This window comes from Lagopus muta, chromosome 7 (assembly GCF_023343835.1).
Source record: "Lagopus muta isolate bLagMut1 chromosome 7, bLagMut1 primary, whole genome shotgun sequence".
In the NCBI taxonomy this organism is placed as follows: domain Eukaryota; kingdom Metazoa; phylum Chordata; class Aves; order Galliformes; family Phasianidae; genus Lagopus; species Lagopus muta.
In genome coordinates this window covers 43299875-43324380 of record NC_064439.1, presented here as the reverse complement: position 1 = coordinate 43324380, position 24506 = coordinate 43299875, and the positions used below count along the sequence as shown (strand labels likewise).

The following is a 24506-nucleotide window of genomic DNA, read 5'->3' as shown; positions in this document are numbered from 1 at the left end:
TTCTGGCTTATACTGGTTGGAAGAGCTCTTCCCATCCTGTGTTACCTTGATAATTAACATATGATTTGGTTACTGTGCAAACAAACAATGTTATTTTCCAAATTCCTGCTCTTATGAAATACCTCCTTCCTGCATCCTTGTTCCTTAAATTTTCTTCACAAGTAGTAGAAAAGCTAACTTGTGCTTGAGCCATTTTGCTTCCCAAGCTATGGTCCTAATGTCTCTGCTGTAGTGGAAGAGAAGATTGTTCTCTCTTCTTAACATTTAAAAGGAGCTTATTTCACTGATTAGTATTAATTGTTTCGATTTTATATTCTTAAACATCCTTTATTCTAAAAAAGAAATCATGTTTGTGTTCTTGATTTTAGGAAAACACAGCAAACTCACATAGCCTTAAGGATGCTATAAATGTTAATGAAAACAGCATGCATTAAGCAGTGTTGCATTTTAGTGCAAGCCTTTGTGCCTCAAGCTGAGCCTCTCCTGAAGTTTTTTTGGATCCTTCTGGAGCCTTTCACTGATACCAGTAAGGCTTTGCAAAGATGTAAAACTCTTCTTACCTTGTGTGTATCTACTTGAAGAACTGGGGCCCAGCTTATGTGCTTCCTGTCATTGTTGTGCATTTGGAAGGTAATTTCAGCCACTCCCAGAGGCAGTTGAAGCATTCTTTTCCTGCTGTTTTGCCCAAATGTTCATAGCTGGTTTTGCTGAGTAGAAGTTCACAGGCTCCATGGCAGGATGAAAAATAGGACTTTTTTACAAGTACAAAACTATGTATTTAGGGCTACGCAGAGGCACAAAATGAAGCTTCCAAAGTTTCAGGTTTTAGAATAGTTCTGATGACAAGAACTGTTTTCTTCCGTAGAAGCTTCCATGAACATAGGAACCATTTGTCTTCTGCTCTGAGAGAGATGGTTTTCTTAGACATGTCCAAGGAACTTGAACAAAAGTTACTTGGGCGCGTGATGAGGATGCTCATGGTTCAGCAGATAGTCTTGTAATCATTTTCAGCAAAACATTTTGATGTGCAGTGAAGTTTGACTGCAAGTAATGTACGGCATTCGTGTTCTGATGTACTGCAAGGCCCCGTGTTTTGTGTACTTTATTGTTATTTGGGAAGAGTATTTCAATGCTGTTGAGAATGTACTAAAAAGTTGTTTTTAGATGTTTGTTGTATTAGCCATTAATTAGTAAAATGAGAAATAATAAGGGTTGGAAACACTTTATGTTAAAACTAAAGTATGTTTATATTTCATATTTTATAAAGTATGTTTATATTCAAATCTGTAATGGCATTATCTCTAGCAGCAAATCAAATTAGAAGACATCCAGTTTGTATATTTCTTAGAGCAGTTTTCTCTTGTAGGTATGATGCTCATCTCCATTTTATGAGCAAAGAGCTCTTGGTCTCTAAATAATTGTATTATTAATGAACTGCTGACTTGTGTTTGATTTTAATAAAGCCATTCTTGTTTATTAAAGTATTTTAAAAAACACACACAGCAGGCTTAACTTATAAACTCTAGGAGCCAGAGAAAGTTTCTAATCTTGACTCATTTTACTACTTGCTGTGCCTAACTCCTTAGGATTACTTTGATTTCTAAAAGCATTAGAAAAAAAATCCCATAAGAAGAGATCAAGAAAAGGTCATGATGCTATCAGGAGGCTAGAAATGAAAAGTTTGTAGATTACAAACTGCAGCTGAAATTAGCAAGTAGAAATAAATAATGAGTTTTCAGCTTGGGCAAGAGGCATGTGGGGCTTTGTATTAAAGGACTTCTTTAGCTTATTTATCAGTCATTTGGAAATGGATGACAAGGTGTTTAGAAGAAACAGAAGGATTTAGATTAGGTAAAACCAGAAGTGCCTGCAAGTGTGTAGGTGAACGTTTATTTCTGACTGTGGATTGGGGATGGTTCTCTCCATCTTTCATCTTACGTTGGGCAATGCCCCTTGAGTAGAGGAAATGGTCTGCTGTACTGAGTTTGAAAACTCATGGTAAATAGTTGGGTAGGAAGATGCCGAGGCAAAAACTCAACTCGTGCACAAGTTTTGGAGAACGCAGGGTGGAAGGCAACACCAGTGATAATTGCATTGTGCAGATTGGATGTACCTTCTTGCCAAAGGCAGTCATTGCTTCTGATCAGAAAAGCAGTGCACAGATAATTGAGAGCTTTTGTTAGAAGCTTTTGTGTTGAAGAGAAGTAAAGAGTTAAACTTAGAAAGCAGACAAGAGGACACTGTGAAAGTACAGATTCACAGAATCAAGTGATCTTGCAGTTATTTTTTTATGTCGATCAAAACATCATCAAATTTACACAAAATATACCAATTATTTTTGCAAAGTTAGACTAAGGAATTAGTTTTTCAAATAATATTGAGTTTCACATGTAACAGAATTTTAAACCGAAGAAGCAAGCAATGAAATTCTACATTACAGCATCTTTATGGAACAACTCCATTGTGGACTTTCAGGAGTTCAATAACAGTGTTCACTCTTTGTGGAATGAAGATATTTCAGCAGGCAGAGAAGCTAGAAATAAGCCTTTTGTGTTCCAGTCACTCCTGCCTTTCTGGTTAGACATCTGTCTCAAGTGTTACTTGGACCATAATCCTTCCTGGTTCTTTTGGAATTTACTTTGCAAAGCCAAAGTCCATTATTTCACAGCTGTTAGAAGAGGAAGCAGTACGAAGAAGAGTGATCAGAGTGAGCAAAAATGGATATATATATATAATCTTCAAAATCTGTTACAGCACAGGATGCTGCCATGAGAAACTATTGTAGAGCTTGATAGCAGGTTTGGATTGTGTGCGCTTCAAAATAATAGGGTGAGTGAAATTTAATTCTGAGATTGAGTTTTTAAGTGAAGGCTTGACAGAGAAGCTGTTCAGATAAATTGCTAGCTGTTGTTTAAACAGTTCACCAAACAAGGAAAAACGGTTTTTAGTATTCTTAAAAGCCCTTGCAGTTCAACAAATGCAAAAATCTTCATTCTGAGGGCCATTTAGGGACCCCAAAGAATAGAGAAATTCATAGCATTGCTGAATTGCACTAAGAGCGCAGTGTGCAGTAAGTGGTCTGTAGGTCTTTAGAAGAATGTGTGGGGCTGGCATGGAAAAGATGTGGTTTATTACAGAAGTACAGTGATTAATTTATTTATTGTGTACAATAAATTGCTTTGCTAGGAGATCTGACGCTGTTGTAATATGATGGTGAATTTTTTGGTCTCTTGGCAATTAACAATACCAGGTGCTCTGCAGTCAATAAAAAATAAGGCACTGATACACAGAAGAGTGGCGGAAAGCCTTAAGGGAGGCAGATGATTTTTAATTAACTCTGGTTGAGAATTTTGCTGCAAAAAATAATTGGAAATCTGAAAAAAAAAAAAAAAAAAAAAAAAAAAAAAAAGGGAAAAAAAAAGGAAAAAACCTCTTAATTTGGAGCATTCAGTTCTGTTTGGGAAAAAAGTATTTTTTTTTCTGCTGCTTAATGACTCGAAATTCATCTGGGTGTAAATATAGCAGAGGCAGTACGTTTTGAGCAATAATTGAGTTAATGTGTGTTTTGCAAAAGTGAAATTTCTTTGCAGGAGGCAGTGCTGTAATGAGACCTTCATGGTTGCTTTTCTGTTAGCAACAGCTGAAAGTATGAAGTGAAATGGGATTCATTGCTGCCTAGTTTGGCCTAACGTAAGATAAGGTGGATTTTAGTGGGCACACATCTGCCCTGCTGTGAGCACCAAGCAACAAGGATTGCATCAGTTGCCATGACGGCCCTTCTGGATGTGTCAGCACAGAGCCCCATGTGAGGACCTTTGCGCAGCCACTGAGCATTGTGGAGTGAATTGCTGCATTAGGAAAGAAAACAGGAAGTGGAAGTGGAGGGAAAAGGAGCAATAGCAAAGAGTCATAATGGCATGGAATAATAGCTAAAGCCTTCATCACTCTTGCTTTGGGGAGTGCAGTAGGAGGTTGAATGCTTTGGTGCTTAGGAAGGCATGCTGTTCTCTGATCTTTCAGAAAAATTCTTGTGACACTGATGAAGTTTTCCTCATGTCAGACCTTATAAGAGATATATAATATAGTGTATATAGATACAGTGTGTGTGTATATATATATATATATATATATATAATGTATGCATGCTCACGTACTCCTGTATGCACACAAACACGTAGTTAGGTGCTGACCTGCAGAGAGGCAGGGTAAGGAGAGAAAGTAACAGAAACTACTTGGCAGCTGTTAATCAAGTAGAAATACTGAAGCTCTGATAAAAGCATCCCAAGTAAAATGTGGAATCCTAAATGATGTGTTTTAGGATAAATGCGTGTCCAACCTAGTGAGAGATCCTCTATGTTAGAGGGTTATTTCTAACCTGACATGAAGGGAGCTTAACATAACTTGAGCTTCTGAATTACATAATTTCTCTGGAAGATGGCATGTCAAACTGGTACATGTGAGGATAACTGGTGCTGGGATGCCAGAGGCATCTTAGAAATACCCATCATGCTAATTAATCTCATCTCCTTTCATTTCTTCTAAGTAGCAGATTCTCTTATGTTTGCTGTCTCTGAGTTACCAAGTAGGTGAATCATGGGCTAACCTCGCTCACAGTTGGTCACTGGATTTCACAGTGAAGTTTTGTGGCTTATGCTAAATGGCTTGAATTATGTCCTTTATTTACTGTAGGGGCAAAGCCTCATCAATCTTATGTAGGAGAATCATGCCTCTGATTAAATTTAGCTTTCTTTTTTTCTATTTGTATTGAATTTTATTTTTTTTAATAGCATAAACCAGGAAGTCAAAATCAGAGTCATTTGTGCTCTATTGGACAGATCATAAAATTTAGATGAAATACTTACATGCTCTCAGGGGTTTGGTTGGGTTTTTGGATGTTATAATTGGATACACACAAACATACAGGCATGTAATGCATATTTTAAAGTGTTTATCCCATTTACGTAGCTTACTGCTTTCCTTGCTGTATCTGTATTTCTTTGATCTTCTACAAACTTCCCTTTACGTTCTTCTGATTAAATAATAAATCTGGGGATTTTTGCCCTGGTATAAATAAATATTTTAGTATCAAGGATTTTGAAGAAGTTGAAAGTCATAGAAGACTTTTGAAATGATCTTCAAGAAACTTCCCAGCTGTGCACAATAGAGCTTAAAGAAAATTAAGTTTATTTCAGTGCATTATTTTCTCTCACCTGGATATTTGTAGTATGTTTTCATTTAAGGTGGAAAAGAATGCAGGTATTCTGGATGAAGTACAGTGTGTCGAACTTAACTGATTTTAACGGGAAGTGACAGCAGCTGATATTTTCACTGCTTAACAGTGCTGGGTAACAAAACTCTGTGCTTTTGGATCTTTGAATTTGAGGTATGCAGAGAGAGAAATGATTATACAAATAAGGGACCTGATTTTCATGAAGAACCAAGCCATGAGTTGAAATCACTTCCTTCAAAGCATCTGTCATTCTACATCCCATATCTGAGGAGCCAGAAATCTGGTATTAATCATCCAGCTCAAATTCTGTACAGTGGATAAAAGGTACAATTTGATGTTTGTGTATACAATATACCTGTAAGTGTTCCTATTGACACACAGACCCTGTGATGAGCACGTAATGAGGATTTGAATGAGAACATGTTATTTTAATACTAATGCAGTATCACTGCAGTAAGGATTTAACGTTTGTACTTTATTTGCTGAGCTTTTTATTTTAGACATAAGTGATTGAAAGGATTGAAAAATTTAGAAAGTAGTTTGGAAAAACTCGTGCTGAACAGGCACTGTGGATAATCAGACCTTATAATGAGATACTGGGTTTTTTGTTGCATTGCTTTGCTTGCTTGTGCCCTGGAGCTTAGCTGGGTGCTGTGTAGCCAATAAATCTCTGAAACCGCAGCTTGCTTTTATAGCATCACTGTAATTATTGAGTGTTATTTGAGCTTAGTCTATTTATTTCCTACCTGATGACAATCTGTCCCCTGTGAGCCTTCAAACCCATGCAGGAATGGTAATGGTGAGAGGAATGGCCATCCCTTTCTTTTCTTTTGAAGTGTCCCTGCTTAACCTGAGGCAGCAGAGTTTGCGTGCCATTTGCTTACAGCAGGCTGCCCCGAGGCACTCAGCTGCCCTACAGTCTGTCTGGTCTGCCATCCTCCCTGGAGTTGTATTCAGCTTGTGAGGCATTTAGTGTCATCAAGCATACTGGTTTTCTAAGGATGGGCCTGCAAGGTCCCCTTTGACAGTAATACTGGTATGGTGACTTGTGATAGAGGCAAAGCCAAAGTGGATGCAGTGCCCACTGGCGTTGGAGGTTTCTCTTTTCTTAGCATTCGTGGCATACACAGAGGAGATCACCAATCTGTTCCTTTAATTTTTCACTAAGCAGCTCTAGCTGAAGAACTGCTGTTGCCTCATTGCTCAAGCCACTGTAATTATTTCCTCAATATTTCTTAACTGTGAAAAGCAGCATCCTTGCTGGAAGTGATGTGTTCTGCAATGCGCTTACTTTTTCTCTGTAGTGTTCCATAGCTCGTGGTGTTTAGTCTCTAACTCAGGGATCTGGCTTTGTCCTCTGCTAGCTGACTTGGGTGCAGTTGGGAAAGGCATGCAGCATGGTGGTGCTCAACGTGCACAAGTCAGCCAGCTGCCTTTCCTGCTTCAAGTTTCTATGCTGTGTTTAATTTCCAATGTGTGATCATATTGCCCAAGTAACCATGGGTTATGTCTATGTGCACGACACATGTAGCAGCAACTGCAGAATAACTGTCCTAACAGGGCTTGACAAAGCCACGTTTCATTCCACTGCTTATGTTACACAGCATCAAGTAAAACAGAGTTCAGCCTCAGTTGTTTCAATCTCTGTGGGCTTTGGTTTGTGTGACTGTAGGCTTGTAAAGATTCAATTTCACATCTTGTGGAAAATAAGGCTCACTTCTCAGTTTCGGAGTTCTTGATTAGAGTTAGAATTTCTAGTGGATATTTCTGGGTATGAAAGCTTCTGGTCAAATGATTTTATTGCTTAGAGGAAGAAGAACTTTCAATATTACCAAAGTTAATCCTGCTTTACTCCTTATTTTGTTTTCATTTCACCATTACAACAGCATTGGTCCCTTGTTGCTTCTCCTCAACTATATTGTTTTAACTCCAGTCAGCTTAGCATCTCTTGCCTATCCATATGCTACACCAGAACTGGTGATATCAAGATTCACTGATAAAGGCTAGGTATCAAACATGCATCCTTCTCCCTTGAGCATTATGCAGTATATTCTGAGTGCCCTGGCATTGCACAGTGTTCAGTTGTTAAGCATGCTAGTACCTTTACAACTGAGCTTTGTTTTCTTTTGTTGTATAACTGTACCTATTCCTATATGTGTAGGACTTACCAGAAAGCTATTTCATTTCCTTGCTGCATTTAGCCGTGCTGAATCATGAGGGCACTCCATTTGAATTCCTAGAAAGCCTTTCCCATGGACATCTGGCTTCCTTGATCTCGCTCAGCAGAAAAACAAGACTGAGGTCCGTGAATAGTTTGTTATTGAAAGCTTTCTGTGCCCTCTGTGGAGTACTGAGGTTCAGGAGATGCCTTCTCCAACAGCAATGTAATGGAAGACAGAAAGAAGTTGGGAAGCTCTGAAAACTGCAGAAATGTGGGAGGTGGGATTGCAGAAAGATTGGTGGAGAACTTCCTTTATAGGAGTTTAGGTTCTGGAGTTGATAATTTGATAAACACTTCCCATGCCAAAATACGTACCCTAAGGTCTGAGCTGGTATTTCAGGAAGGCTGGAGATGGAGGTATTGAAAGCTCTTCCTTTTTTTTTCTTTTTGCTCAAGGAGGAAGTCCATGATTTGAAGTTTCTGCACGTTCCAGTTTGTGTCTTATAGTTCAAAAATATTGCATATTGTTAGTCTTTCGTTTTATTTGTGCAGCTGCTTTTCTCAGTAAAAATAACTGATAGCGAGTCAAGATTTTTAGGGGATTTTTCCATTTTGCTGCAAGTACTAAAATACTTTATTTTTGTGTGTTTGATTTGTGTGGATTGCAGGAGTAGCTGCATTCTGCACCCTTGTCCTATAGTGATGTTTTGAAAAAGAGTGAAGTACAGAATTGAGTAAAATATTGTATAGCCCCATAGGCACAGAAAGCCATCATCTTGCTATCTTCTATTTGCCTGTGGTTTTCTTACTCTTGGCAGACTATAAGTGGCTGCTGGTTTGCTAACAACTGACACTTGAATGCATCCTCCTTTAGCCCCAGCCAGAGGGATAGCTACTCAACTTTCAGTTCATCTGGCCTCAGTTTGACACTCTGTCACCTTTTCTGAGTTTACTTGGAATAAAACCTTTCCTAGCATGATTGTGCTACAGCCAGAACATACATAAGCGTGCTGTGAAAGTGTGGCACTGTAAAAATAAACACAAAACCAAGAATTGCTTTGATACATGGAGGATGAAGGGAAGGGAAGGAAAGAAAATTTAAAGTGTTTGTAGGGCTGGAGGGAATAGTATTTATTCTGTGCTGACACTGTAAGGGAGCATTGAGATAGCAGCCATGTATACATCCAGCATGGAACCAATAGGTAACTGCTTACATGATTTTAGGACAATTTTGGAGGAGATCTCGGCTTACTTTTGCCTTACCCTGCAAGAATCAAGCTAGTCACTCCTTACCCTTTTCACATGCTTGCAACTAAATATATAAAACCAAGCTGAGTGATCCAGTTATTAAAAGTAAATACCTATTTTGTCAGCACTGGAATTCTACTAATTAAATTAATAGGAATTATTACTATGGTTCCCATTGGTAGAGCTTCCTGCACTTGGAGTTTAATTTAAATGCACTTCCTTATTTGTTATAAATCAACAGATATTTCAGTTATGGAGGCATTCCCCTGTGACCACTTAATTAAGTGAGTTTTGCAATCCTGCATTTATGGAGATGCCGGTGCTTTTGTGCTCAGGCTGTTTTTTGAAATATTCGTGTTTCATATTGTTCTTTTTTTTTCTTTTCTTTTTTGAGAATATTTATTTTGGGGAAGGAATTTTTGCTTTTAACCCCTTTATCCCTTTAGGTGTGTTTATCATTGCAAATCACTGTCATATATGAGAAGCAGCTTACTAGGGGGACTGTACATCAGTGCAAATCTATGGAGCGGGGGGTTAGGAGAGGATTGTCCTGTCTAACAGCTGACCTTGCAAGGGAAACTTGAGCTGCATTTGCCAAGGAACAGAGTGGTTTGGTGCAGCTTTGGTTTATGACCATGTTCTCATAGCATTTCAGGCTGCACGTACAAAATGTGGAGGATTGACTCCTTGTTCTGTCACTCCATCCGCCTCACTGTACTACAGGGTGGTGGAATTCCTGGAGTAATCAGCATCAGCTGATGCAACCCAATTATAAACTCCACTCCACTGAGCAGATCCAGCTCCAGACCAATGAATCCCACCCTGATACAGCTTGAGCAAGATGGGAATATTTAACTCGGGGAACCAGAGCACCTTCCCTGAAGCAAACCTACTGAACCAAGTGCTGTGTCTGGTTCAGCCAACCGATCTGCCTTTGGTGTGCTGAGTTCTCTGCTCCTTCTGACAGCCAGAAGGACTGTGCATAGCAAGGGAACCATGTCTGGGTCTGAATGTGACTTGAGCTCCATATAAGTGAGGTCTCTTCCATCTGCTGCTTATGGAGGGAGAAAGATGCAAGGAGAAGGGAAGAAAGGTGTCAGAGATCTGAATGGCAGGATCCACGGAAGAGCTGAGTAATAGTCTGGTAACTCCTTTTTACTAAAGAAGCCACTTTCAGAGCACAGCTTGTCAAGCACATCATCTTAAAGGCACTGAAGAACCACTGTGTCTTTTCCAAAAATTCAATATCTAATCATCTTTCAGAAAATATTTGTCCTTCTCCAGTGGGAGAGGCCATAGGGTACAGCCTTCTGTATTTTGGGGAAGACAACATTCTTTAAAGGGGAGATGAGGTGTGGAGAGTACCAAGTAGGGGAGAATCCCAGCCTTTCCTTGCAAGAGTCACTGAACAATGTGGTTTTTTTCTGTATGAGTACACACCCATTCACACACACAGAATAAAGCTAATACCTGCAGCTTTAAGCTGCAAAATAAAGATTATTAATTCCTAAATAAATTCCAGACTATTAGCTTTTCTTATTATTTGTGGTAGCTCACTGATTTCTGTTCATTTCATTATTCAGTAACCCTTTAGATGTTAAAATCTTAGTATGCTGTTAAATTTGTGGAGCTATAATGAAGAGCTTCTGGATTAAGTTAGGAGATATTAATTAGGAGATATATGAAATAAATGGAGACTGGGTCTTTGGTAAAAACTCCTGTTACTATAGCAATAGCATATGCTAACACTTCTCAAAGGACTGCCTTAGATAAGTGTTTGAATGGGAAGGTGCTGTCAATATTTTCCTGCCCTCTGCCCAGATTTGTCAATTTTGTCATAAGGAACAGGCTCTTGCCTCTAGAAGGTGTTAATATTGCTGTAAAACATGCTGTGGTTACATAGGTTAAATACAAAATGCTTTCTCTGGGAACAGATTCTTTTGTCTGCCAAAGTACTGGCTTGAGTACAGCAGGGGTATATAGTAAATTGAAGCTTGTGTGTCTTTTTCTCCAAAAAAATAAAACCCACACTGATGCTGCAATCATTTCTGTGCTTAAGAAAATCATTATTTATAGGCCTAAATTTATTAAAAAATAAAAGTATTTGGATTGTATGTCTTAAGACAGTGTTTACTGTGCATTTAAGAGCATGGGCACCGTGAAGAGAAGCTAGATAGGGAAGTGTGCTTAGGGAGCTATGCAGATACAGCCCTATCAAAAGTGCTCAGCTAAGTGATACAGCCAGCAAGCAATTTGCTCTGAGACCAGTTCCTGGGGACCTCTTCCTTTGAAGCTTTCCCTTTTCCTTCTGCTTGCTTCTTTTTACCCTTAGGGCTTTTGTGGCTGTTGAAGGAAGTGGAAAAATTACTCTTGGAGTTTGGCATTGGTTTGCCAGTGTTGCATTGCCTGCTTTCCAGTGCTTCTGTCTCACTGGGGCAGCTGCAGTTGGTACAGGAAGATGGTGGTACCAGCAGCCTCACCAGGTGGAAGCCCCCATGTGCATAGCATTGCTCATCTCTGCATGCAAGGTGGGATGGATGTCTTCGTGTTGTGTTCTAGCACTCTGCGCAGCCTGCTCCCATAGCAAGCCTTGCTGTTCATTCTGCTACGTGTTCTTCTTTATTCTGCTGCATCTTCTTTGGGAAGGTTCAAGGAAAATTCCCTTTGGTTTCTCGTGAATAGGGAAGTAAATAATAGTAACTTGATGACAACACGAGTTAGTGTAAATGTTTGTAGGTCTGCGTTGCCGGAGTCCCACCAGGAGGAGGGAATGATGACTCACAGTGAACATTCAGAGTTTCTCAGAGGCAGCGTCTGTGTTGTTCCAGCTGGGCTGTGAGTTGTGTTTTGTAAGGTCAGGCTGGATGGTGCTGTGGAAGGAGCCCAGGAAGAAGAAATGTCGAATGTAGTGAGAGTGTTTCTGTTCTTAAAGGAAATCATTTATACAGGCATGAATTTGGATAACTGTCAGTGAGAGACTCATGGGTGCCACCAGCCTGCAAAGAAGGTATCACACAAGTATGATGGAAAAGACTGTACATTTTAGTAATATTTTCACTTATTTTTTGTTGTTCTTTTTACAGTGAACAATGCCTTGGTCTTAAGAATGCTTGTCTGTACTTATTGCTCTGGTACAACCAAAAGGGATAAATAAGGCTCCTAGCCTCAGATGTCCTTCTGCTGCAAATCAGGGCCTGACAGGACAAACATGGAAGTCTCCAGTGAGAGAGGCATGGGACCAGATGCAGTATGATGTGTGACAATTGGCAGGAGGAGTGCAGACAAATGTACTCGTTTCATGCTTTCATTTCCTCTGCTGATTGTGAATATACAGTTAGATACTTGGAGAAGAAGGGAGTTGTTCAATGTGACAAGAAATTCAGTTTTTGTGCCTTTCAATTAGATGTGCCTTTAACTCTGTTATTTTTTTTCCCCTTCTGCTCGATTACAAGGACAAAGAAGTCAGGATTGGATAGGTGACAAAATGCATTACCTTGAGCTGTGAAATGGTAAATAGGGACAGTGACTGATGCAGAAATAGTGCATTTTAGAGGCTTTTAGAACTACACTTTGACTGCTGAATATATAGGATAATGCTTAATAGATGTTGGGAATATGGAGGATAGCTGTTAGGCTCTGGAGTATAACAGGACAAATCAATAACTGCTTATCACAAGTAGTTTGTGCTGTCAGTTCAGTGCAGTTCTGTGGACTTCTTGGTATCTCTGGAAATGATTTGGGAAGGACATTCAAAAACAAAATAAAATTCTGCTATAATTACCTTAGAATATGCAAGAAACACTGACATTAGTATTGGAAGTATTAGGAAGGTGCTTCAGGGAGAGCAAAATGACATTTATTGAGAGGAAATGAGATAGTAAATGTTTACATAAATATAAATCGCTGTGTAAAATGTGGAAGATAAAAAGCAGGGAAGGAATTAGAGAAAGGTAGTAAACCTCTAATGAGGTTTTACCAGGTTGTTAGGATGTTTGATGGAATAACATTGTTGAGTTACATTTTTGTACTCTAACATGAAGGTGTCTCAAAATACTAAAACAAATGTTAAACAAAGCTATTTTGTAGACAGATCTGGGTGATGTGGCATGTACACATAACGTTATAATCTAGATGAAAACTGGCTGGATGAGAAGGCTCAGACAGTGGTGGTCAGTGCCTGAGTGGTTAGCAGTAGCATTGAGTCTTGGGGAGTGATAACGTAGCAGGGCTGATTTGGTTTAATGCCTCCATTCATGTTCTGGGCTGTGAGATGCGTCCACATTCTTCAGATCCACAAACACCACCGTGTTGGCAGACGGATCCTGAAAGGGTGGAAAAATGAACTGCTGGGAGCTTCCTGAAAGGGCAGTACCAAGCCCTGTATTTTGAATGAAACAAGCCCATGCAGCAGTGTGGGTTTGGGACTGCCTGTCCAGTGATAAGTTCTTCAGCAGGCCTACCCGAGTACTCAGTCTACGGTAACTCAGGACAAGTTTTTCTTCCATTAGTTTTTCCAGTTGCTCTCTGGATCTCTGTTAACTTTAACATTCACTGTGCTCAGTGGTAAGCATCAGTACAGATATAATAATGCTCAGGATTTGACTTGGAGGTCCTGAACCTGTCCCAAATATCAGTGAAGCATCTCACTTCAGAACACCCTTCCTGTTTGCAAAATAGTCTCTAACTGAGCTAGGAGGGTGGAAGGGAAAGAAAAATTAGGTGTTAGAAATAAAGTCTCAAGACCTGGATATATCTCCACGTGTTCCATGTGGCACTACTGGAACAGGAAGGCAAAGGGATCCTTACAGCACTGATTCTTGGAAAAGATCATTTCAGCTTTCATGTAGAGATCTCTGATGTTGCCAGAGCTTCCCAGAATATCTGCTCTGTAGCTTCAGACTTGCTTCTCCCTCCCTACTCCCCTTGTATCCAGAGGGTTTCAAAGCCTATCAGTTAAGTGTTGTACAGAGTCTGTCCTCCTGTGAGAGTCAATTTGGCAAAAGAAAATGGGGTTAAATGCAATCTCTTGACAATTTAAAGGTTTATAGTGTGAGAGGAAGGAATTTAAAATAATACCTGTGTACTGTTTATTTCATTTAGCTACACTCTGACATGTCAGTCATTTCCATTTGGTGACAGACACTGATTGACAGCACTTGTGTCAGCAACAGAAAGGGAAACCTTATAATTCTTGTCTGTCAGGCCCATTTCCTCATGTACTGTGCATGTGGATGCTGCTTCTGCTCTTTCCAGTGTGAGCATCACTGACCTTGCTGTCTTCATTCACACTTTACAACCACTTAATGAGAGAAAAGTCGTCCCAGCTCCCATACCCACTAGTTTTCAGTCTGCATGTACAGTAGTCACTGAATCTTTACATCAGTTTTTAATGGCAGCAAGCTGTCATCCTAGGCCTTTTGAATTAAGTGGCAAAGGCAAGACTTGGACAACAATTTTAAGGAGTTTAATGGGACATTGTCATCAGTTAATACATAGACAGCACCGTCTTGCTCCTACTGACTTGACTCTGAAATATTCATCACATGCCAAGTATGATGGCAAGATACAACAAGTAGTTTTCTGATAACAATTCATGAGCCTCTTAATGCTGGAATGCTGAGGTGGTGCCCCCCCTCACGCTCAAAAACTGTTTTTTTCTAGTTCAGTGGGATTTTTAAGATTCTTTTTACCTTTCTTTCTATCCCTGTTTCTGGTGCACTCCTGCTACCTAATCCTCCCTGTGGCTCTGCTGCTGCTGCTGGATGAATATCCGTTTGCAGATGAAAGGGCTGTGTGTTTCCATGGGTCCCCAACTGCAAGGAGTGCGTTCTCATGTGTAGTAACATGGTTTTCTGACAGCACCAGCAGTGTGTGGAATGCTGATAGGCCTATGAAGTGTTAAATACACCACGAGACACAACTGTGACTTGTGTTGATAGGTGCCTAGAAAAAAAACACTTTTTAGGATAATGAACTAATTTGGCATTTACTTCAAAGGCACGGTGCTCTCACTTGGCATGGCATTCACTTGGATATCCACTTCTAGGGAGAAAAAACACAAATCAGGGCTTATACTTCTAGCAGTGATTTTTTTAACCTGTTTTTCAAGCATATCCTAGATTTCCTTCCAGCTTATTTTAACAGCATTATCTTAGTGTGGTGAGTTGGTGAGTTGTGTACCTCTGTTAATCTGGAACTGGCAGCTCCACCTGCTCCAGCCCTTGAGCAGTAAACGCAGCAACACCTCAGGGGAGGCACACAGAGCTTTGCAGGATTTCAGATTCCCTTACTGAAATACAAAGCAATTGCAGCTGTGGAGCTGTGTGAATATCGAACTGCAGCTCAGAGAAACAACAAATGCTCTTCTATGAGTATTAGCTGTAAATTTGTTGCCTGCAAGGATAAAACAGTGGAGAGGACTATATGGTCACTAATGAAAGATGCTGTAAAAGTGTTCTTTCAATATACAGTTTCTTTGGAGCAAATGATTTCATTATTGCCACAGGGTGTTTTATGATTACAGCAGATACAGTTCACAAACCAGGAAAGCAAAATGTCATACTCACAAATGCAGTGGAAAATACACGTAGTGGTTGAAGAGGAGAAGACTACTGATTCTCAGCGTGTAATAGCAAAATCTAGATCCAAACCAGTCTGTTAAAAAGTTTTCCTCACCTGACTTTTTGTGAGATTACGTGCCAGAAGGAGTCTATTACTCGAAACATTGACTGAAATACTCATAAATTCAGTATTTGTTACGCAGATTAATTTGTACAGGCCTTTGGAAAATCTGAATAGGCATCTGTGTATTTTGGAACTTATAATTCAAGGCCGTGTTCTTTGACAGAATTAGTCTTGGTGACAGATGCGTTGTGTGTCCTTCAGTTCTTATGTATTTAAAGGCAACGGGAGAAACACAGCCACTTGAAATAGAAAATGAACTCCAGTCTCAGATTCATTCACACAGCAGGAGTTCTCATCTCCGCAGATTCTCATTGCTGCATTGCACATAACCGTAATAGCTGCATCTTCAGTTGTGACTTGAGTGATGGAAATCAGTTCTGTCATTTGTGGTTCCTACACTTACATCTTCTTCCCTAGAGGTTTGCTGGGTTTGTTGTTGTTTTGTTTGTTTGTTTGTTTATTTTATTTTTTTTTGCATTGCCTTATTTGTGTGCATATTTTACACACCCATGAATTGCATTCCCTCCTTAAGTATACAGAGGGCATTAGATACATGGGAGCGCACACACATTCACCCTCTTCGCTCAGTCCCTTCTCTTTCTCTGTGTTTTCTTGAGGAAAATGATGTTGCTTGGGTTGGAAAGGTGAAAGCTTGCCATGTAGATCCTGACCTGCCTCTTAGAAAAATTTGCCTCCTATATGAGTGACTTCCATCCTCCTGTAAGTAAACGAGAGGATTGGTGTCCTGGCTGCAGCCTTTTCACCCTTTTTTTGGACAATTGTTATGATCCTGTTTCTTGCATCAAGTCGTTTGAACGTCCTACAGGGAAAGACAGGGGGTTTCAAAAGTGTACCTCAGGTACCTTGAACTTCACCTTGCACCTCCTGAATTTCAACGCCGCAGGCTTTCAGGTTATTGAGGTTGAAGCTCACGTTTACCTTGCTGAATTCATGTGCAAGTGAGGTTTTTTAGGTATTGCTTAACCAGGCCCTGCCGTTCCCTTTGACCACATAACTTACACTGAAGCAGGCAGATCCAGTTACATGCCAGTATTTACTTCACAGAATCATAGAATGGTTTGGGTTGGAAGGGACGTTTGAGATCATCTGGTTCCAACCCCTGCTATAGGCAGGGACACCTCCCTCCACACCAGGTTGCTCGAAGCCCCATCCAGCCTGGCACTGAATGCTTCCAGGGAGAGGGCGTGCACAACTTCTCTGGGCAAAGAAAAGTGTGTGAAGAGTAGTCATCTGGCTTCAATGACAAGCCCTTTTGACTGTCCTTTTAGCTGTTGGACTTCTAATATAAACTAGAATACCCTTTGGGAGAGGTAATATAAGAGGGGATTCATTTGTTAAACTGTAGATGAGAATCACTTTCTTTTCTGTACCGCCTGCTTTTTTGTGGAACTGAGGCTTTTTCTTTCATGCTTTTTCACTGCCTGCCTCCCCAGCCCAATCCTATTGACTTCTTACATCCGTAGGCCAATTTTGTTCCTGTTTAACAGTGAGGCAGATGCCTTAATGATATTAAGGTTCTACCCCTGTAATGAATGTTGGCAGCTGGGTAGAGGAGAAAGATGTAATTAATGCCTGTGCTGATGAAAAGGCTGCAGTGTGTGCTCAGCTTTTTTTAGGTATCAGGCTTTATTAGCTGTGTTGTGAACAAAACTGCCTGGTTTTATACTGTGCAAGCATCGTTGTAGTGTTTTAGTAGGTGGCTTTGCTTGTGTGGTTTATCCCGCTGTATGTGTAAGAGTCCTAGGAAGGGTTCAAAACAAAGGGTTCAAAACACCACTGAGCGTGCAGGGTAGCACTACTCAGTATCAAGGAGTTGCTCATTCTGCGAGATAGAGGACAGAAATCTCTTCTCACTGCTCCTTCTGACTTCAGCTTCTCAAGTCTGATTGTCCCATATAACCTGCAGGATAATTCTGTCCTTTTACATGAGGAAGCCAGTTTAACCTACATAATTCAGACGTTTCCTCTCATGTGTGGTAACCTCCTGCATTTTTCACTTGTAATCGTCCTATAAAAATGTGCAGAAATAAGAAAAGTTTGCCATCTGAACAGAAGATTATTTGGTTGAAACTCTCTGAGGGTCATTTATTAGATTTCCAGCAGGTGGTCTAAGATGGCCAAGCCTTTGTGTTGGGAACAAACAACAGGAAAATACACTGGTTTTTGATGCTCAAAATTTATGGAAGATTTGTATTTGGAATACAGTTAAATATGATGTATGCGTGAGTTCAGAAATTACACGCTTTAGAACACTACCTTAATTGCCTTTTAGACTTCAAGTTTGGAATAGAGCTGTCAGACTTTCATAAAATAAGCTGTCTGTATTTGAATTATGAACCTAAGGCAGAAATGGCAAATGAGAAGGTGTACAGCCTACTCACGTGAGTCTTTTTAGCGTTCTGGGCTTGGCTCTTAATGGCACATATAGATGATCTTGGTTGAATTTCTGAATAAGTACTCAGTAAGATTATTCTTTTTTCTTCCATAGCAAGCTATTTAAGTGTCAATTGAGATGCAGGTCACCATGTCATGACTGTGTTCCTGCAACTTGTTCCATCTTTTGTGATACCTTTAGGGTTGCGGATTTTTTTTTCAGACTTCCATGTTACTCCAGTCTTATAATGTTTCTAATCAGCATTTAGAAATAGTAAGTTAGCTACCACTAACTCTGAGAAACAGAAAGAACAAATATATGTATATACACACTGTTGTTCTAGGCTTTTTCTACCATGATTTTCATTGACAGTGACTTTTTTTTCCCTCTTAACATAAAGACTAGCTGTGAATGCCAATAACTGTCTACTTGCACAACTGTTTGTTCAGACTGTTATTTATTATTCATCTCGTGGAATACATTGCCTAATTTGTAATAAATAAATAAATGCACTGTAAAATGGAAGGTAACAAATTAATGAATGCCTCACGTAAAGTCTATCTTTTTCATAAATTCAGACAGACAGAGCTCTTCTGTTGGAATACAGACAACTCAAGGGATTGGCAGACATTTGCAGAAACTTTGCAGTTGGCACAGTATGGGTCTTAACAAAGTAAAACACCCCTATCTCTCTTAAGAAAGAAGCATGTGATTAACTTCCTTGACTGGATTATTACAAATAATGAGGTAGATCAAAGCAAACTTAGCACTTTTTGTTGTCAAAACTATTGATCAGTGGTGTTTTTTATTACTGCACACCAAGTCCTTCGACTGTCATAGGCTGATTTGTGATTCACAAAGTGCTCTGAAAGCAGCCATGTCTTTTCAGGTGCCATTAGGTCTTTGTGCAGCTGGAGTATATGGAGCAGCAGACTGGGTTTGCACAGGGTTCTGTTGCTGGAGCTGAGTGGAGGAAGGTATTTTGCTCTGAGTCTCAGCTTAGAGTTTGTGTGGGTCAGAGAATATAGGAGCTTTTGCTTTGCAGTTCTGGGTTTAAGATATGCGTTTTTGACCTTTATTTTACACCTGCAGGAGTTATAACATGAGGACAAGGGAAGAGGAGAAAGGCAAAGATTTATACTTTTGTTTCTTTTTGTTGTTGTTTCAGCGAAATGAAGCAGAAGTTGGATGAAGAGGGTAACAAGTGCAGCATCCTTTCCAAGCAGCAGAAGTTCAACGAGCACTGCTGTATTCGCTGCTGTTCACCTTTCACATTTCTTATCAACAGCAAGCGACAGTGTCAAGACTGCAAGTACAACATCTGCAAGAGCTGCAGCTCTTACCAGAAGAAGGAGAAAGCTTGGATTTGCAGTGTCTGCCAGCAAGCAAGGTAGGGACCTATTGTTCAACAACCTGTGAATAGCAGCTATGGCCTGAGCCACACTTTTCCCTGTGTCTGTCCTAAGTAGTTAAGTCTGCTGGGATGGGACGTGAAGTACCTGCTGATGGAGTGATTAATTTGTCCCTGAGATGTGATGTGCCTGTTTTTCTAGGGGTTAATTTGTTCTGAGAATGTTTGGCTACCTGTTGCATTTCCCAAGCTTATTTCTCTGGACTGATGAATCAGCAGACACTAATTAGACACAGCTTGTACAGGGCTGTGATCTTAAATGTCTAAGTGACTAATGTAAGCTGAGAGCAGTTAATTGTTTTTCAACAAATCCACTGATTGGTGAGAGGAAAAGAAAAACTATTGGTGACCAGATCATTCAGCTGCAAATGTGCTTTGGAGTGCTTTTCCTAATGCTGGCTTGTTGGTGGAGATGCTTTGAGCTCACTTTGGCAAATAACAGTACAAAACAGCAGGGCAACTTGTTATAATTTCTAATGTTTGTTAAAAAAATGCTACCAGGCTTGTGTTTGCAGATGGGTTTCTCTTTCACTCTTTTGAGGCTAACATAGCCGCACATTTAAAGTCAGTATCAGGAAACCAAAGCTAATCCAAGCAAATGTATAACAGCAGCAAAGGGACTGCTCCCTGGAGCATGGCTGTGATAATCACAGAATATCCTGATTTGGAAGGGATCCGGAGGGACCATTGAGTCCTTGTTTGATATTGCAGGCCAGGTACCAAAACCAGCTTCAGCTGCAGTGACATAACACTGACTCCAAAATTCTACTTGGTCAGGGTAGTTGAAATAGTTTGAACAGTTCAATTTTGAACATTGGTGACTAAAATAACTGAGCAAATGTGACAGAAATGGCTGGAGAACTGAGGATAAAGGCAAAAGTCGGATCACTTTCCAATGCTATAAAATATTCTTGTGTTTACCAAGGACTCATATTTGCTTCTCATCAACACCCACTTGAATGTTAAGCTTTCACATCATATTGTTGAAAGAAGTATGTGCCGTTTGAAACAGGCTATTAAAATCATAGGGTTCCCAGGTGAGTGATTCTGTGTTTCTGAAGGCCAGCTATGAGCTCAAAGGGGGATGGATTCCCCAAGGCATCTGCCCCTCCTCTGCCTTTTGCCTAGGAAAACCTACTCCTCAAACCCTGTTGAGGAGACAGAAGAAGGGCAGGAGCCTCTTTTCCAGCAGTGCAGAGAGCCCGTGCTCATTTCTGTATTCATTCAATTATTTCATACAACACCTCTTTCCTGTGCTTCTCCTGAGCTTATCCTTACAGGCAGCAGAACATGCAGCCAGGTTGTGAATAATGATGAATTGCATTTGAAATGGCTTTTTCTTTGCTTCAGGAAAAAAAAAAAAAAAAAAAAAAATTCTGAGAAGAATTTCCTTTTGGAAGAAAATTCTTGAACTGTATTAAAAGAATGCTATTTTTGACCCTCAAACTCTTTGTTGTCTCATACTCACTCACTTGTAAAGCAGTTATAAACATTTTCCTTATTTATGAGACCTGAGACTCAGGTGGATTTATTTTTCTGTGAATAAAGTAACATTGCAGCTAATCATTTTACGTCCATTAAACCATACAACTTACAACACATCTGTGCTGAGGAAGCTGGGGCTGGGATGTCCTAGTCTGTTTTTTGTTTGATTTTGTTTGAGGGAATGGGATTGTTTTGAGTTATCCTTCAGTATTTCTTTCAGGGAAGAACCCTGGGGAACTAGCATAGTCTGCTGTGATTTACTGTCCCCTTTTCAGTGAGTTATCCATCTGGAGGAGCATGCACTGTGCTCTGCTGCTGCTCTCCAGGTTCTCTTTTTACATCTATTATTGTTTCCTTTAGTAAGACAGCGCAAGTAGTGAAAGTGGTTCATTGTTTGGCTGCTGCTTCTCTGCACATCTGACTACACCACAGAATGGATATCGGACTATAAACATCTCTGGGGACTGTGTTTTCAGGCTGTTCTTTTTTTTCCCCTCCCTATTTATTTTTCTTTAATTATCTAGTTAATTTTGTAAAGCTCTGCTATGCGGAAAGCAAAGAACTGTGAACACTGACAGCTCTGACTTCATGCAGTGATTTACTTGTGCTCTTCAGCTCTGGTCTGCAGTAGTGCTGGATCATTCATTTTGCTTCTAGCATGTATTTCAAATCTGTTGTCCTGTTCTCTCATGTTGGAATCAGCTTTTTGCTGTACAAAAGGCCGTAAAGCATTCTTAGCAAAAATTGTATTGTAAACCTTATATACACTAGAGCTTAGGTCTCAAGGTAGGTGAATTAAGAAACTGTTTTCTGCCTATAAGTAAGTGCAAAAAAATCTGAAAAATTCCTGTATGATTTGGGAACCAGAACTAAGTCATGGGGATTGTTTTTGGTGGTTGTTTTTTTTTTTAAGTAGTAAGTTGCACAAGCATTACTTGGGTTCAAATTTAAAACATTTCTGAAACCTCTGTCCTTATCTTTAGACCATTGTCTTCTCTGTAATCTTCCTCTAAAAGAGTGCCATTGACTTCAGCAGGCTTTAAGTATTTTCTTGGTAGATTCTTGCAGAGAGATGATCTTGACACAGAAGAAAATCTTCCGTATTGAGTTATTCTGACAAGGCATGACCGTAACAGAGATACATGTTCTGTGGAAGTTGATTTTCATCTTCTGTAGCAGAGGTCTACATTAAACATTCAGCAGAGAGCAAATATGCAGGTTGGCATTTGAAACGTACAAAAATGTTTATAAAAATTAGGCCAAGAAGTTTCAATCTTGCTTCTTCCAAAGGTAGTAAACTCCTCTACAAGCCAATGAAAATGTCGGTGCTTGCACTCTTTTAAAGCACTTTGCCTCTTGTCATGCATCTTTTAAGTATTACACAATTCAGCTCAGTTTAGAATCTCAGCTCTCAGAAATGTCTTTGTAACAAAGTCCATACAGCTCTTCCGAGGAGCTGAAAAACTTTCCTTCACTTTTCCAGTTTTCCACTTCTGCTACACTTTCTGACAAAGTCTTTTGTTTTTAGAGCTACCTCTGATACCTTTATTAACATTCTAGTTTATTTTCTTTCTTGTGCGTATCTTTTAATTTCTAAGTATGTTATGATAAAATTTTGTATTATTAGTATCAATTTTTTATTTTGCGTATGGAGCGCTTTCAATTCTTCCAGAGGTTTGCACGTTTCCCAGTTAGACACACCATGATGGCCTGTTGAGGCAGCCATGTGGACCTCTTACATGCTTCTGAATAGATCCCGGGTGCAGCTACTTTGCCTTTTGAATTAACAGCTAGTACCAAACGGGTTCTTTCCTCATTTAGTAGCAGTAGGGCATGGTTTCTGTTTGTCTGATGTCCCCAGACTGAGGTGTCTCCTTGTGTCTCTTTCCCAAATCAAAAGGAATCTTTTTGCAGAGCTCCCACTAGGGATAATGTACAGTTTAACTCTTGCACTACTACTAATGTTATAAACCCTTAAAATGCATGTTTTTTCAGATTTTCTAAACCAATCACATTGTACTACTAAGCTGTAGGAGAGAGTGCCTACAGATCCCTTAGAAATAAGGTACACAGACATCTATGAGCTGTTTACCTTTCTTTACTTTTTCACAACTCTCCAGCATTCTAGGTTCCCTTCTTCTTCCCTTCTCACCATTTGTTAGAAGATCTCCATCTTTGTAGTGAGTGGGAATGTGTACATCTAATACTTTCATACCTTTTCATCCATGTGTTGTGTAATTCTTTTGCTTGTTCTCCAAACCCTTACCCAGATGATGAGAGTCCATCATCTGGTGGCCTCTTGGAATTAGGCTTTGCCTGGTCTGCAGAGCAACACTGTTCTGTTCCACGGAAGCTGCCTTGCTGTTTGTGATCCTTTCTAATGACAGTGAGTAACACACAGAGACCCAAATATTCCTTTTGTCTTTAATGATGCTGACTTATGAAAAATGTATTGATGCTGCATAAACTCAGACTTCATAAATTAAAAGTAGTAGTCTGAGCAGCTCAAAATGGGTCCCCAAAACTGTCACTGTGGTTGCTTGCGAGACAGATTTATTTGAGTGTATAAGAGAACTGGATTTTTTGTTTTTCACATTGCCAGTATTGGCTCAACTTGCTATGCTAATTTGGCTGCTTCTATTATTTATCTTCATAGAGTCTCAATCCAGAGTTATTTTTGCATGTTCTTTATGGCACTTTCTTTTGAGCTAGCTTGTAACCAGACTCTAGCAATTAGCATCAGTAGCAAATCTAATTGTCTTACTGGAACTTGAAAATGAATTAGATTAATTAGATATGCATTAGCTTTTTAAAATATACATTACAATGAGAATTAAGAACAATTAACGTCAAGTCTACCTGCAGCATCCAATACATTTGTCTCTGACTAATGTACATTGGAAATAATACTTCACAATATAAAAACAGAGCAGTGCTTCTGATGATACAAAAATTTGGCAAGGCCTTGGGTTGGTACTTGAAAAAACACAGTAGTTCCAGTTAATAATTGAACTTTATATTTGTTGATACATTTAGCTGTAACAAAACAGTTGGTTCCATGGCTTAGTTGTGGAGAGCTAATTAAAGTATAAGGCTGCTTAGCTAAACTTGTTTTGTGCCCAAGCAGGCTGAGCCATCTGCTGAAAAGAAGCTGAAGCTCGTTTTATATATTCTGCTATCAGCTGCAGCTTTGTGTGTACCTGTGTGAGAGCTGGGTATTAGGGACCTCCATGAGGTCCCTGTCTGACAGTTGAGATACAGAATTTGGAAGCCGTGACTTTGTCGTGTAAATGTGTATTTTTCATTCTGAGGTAGAATTGCATAGGGACGTTGGCTTGGAGTGTGGAAAAGCAGGAAAAGTAATGTTTTGGTTCTGATTTTGCTGGGTTTTATTGGTTGATTGGCTGGTTTTTGTTGTTGTTGCTTTGTTTGTTTGTTTTTATGTCCTCTAAATGATTCCAAGCATATTCCACATAAGGGATTTACTAATTTTAAGTAGCAGTGAAAGTTGTTTTCCTCAGCTGCTAGTATTTGTAGAAATTGATGCTATTCATTCCAAAAATGCCTGCTGCTCTACTGCAATATTCTTCCTCCTCCTTCTCCCGCCATTATTTCTGGTTTATAACCTATCTCTTTGGCTCCTTCTGCTTACTGTGAATTGATACTCTCTCTGGAAGCTTGTGGAAGCATCACAGAGGATCACAGATGCCAACTACTTCTGCTTACGGCATCCATGAGAGCAAGGGCAGTATCTTGTGTTTTGCACAAGTGCCAGGAACAGTCTTTGGTTTATTCATTTGCTCCGTGGCTGAGGAAGAAAAGGGAGGGGGAGGGATGTGCAAATTGGTTGTTTTGACAGGTTGATCTGCTGTTTGTTTTTTTTCTATTCTGA

General features: G+C 39.7%; 1 protein-coding gene across 2 annotated transcripts in view; it reads left to right on the top strand.

Annotated features, from left to right (window-relative positions):
• Positions 1–24506, top strand: part of LOC125696427 (myosin VIIA and Rab interacting protein) — a 332017-nt gene that overhangs the window by 216816 nt on the left and 90695 nt on the right. For both annotated transcript variants that reach the window (XM_048952071.1, XM_048952070.1), the window contains one exon: positions 18887–19108. In XM_048952071.1, the coding sequence (XP_048808028.1) occupies positions 18887–19108 (222 nt within the window). The remainder of the gene's footprint in view (positions 1–18886; positions 19109–24506) is intronic.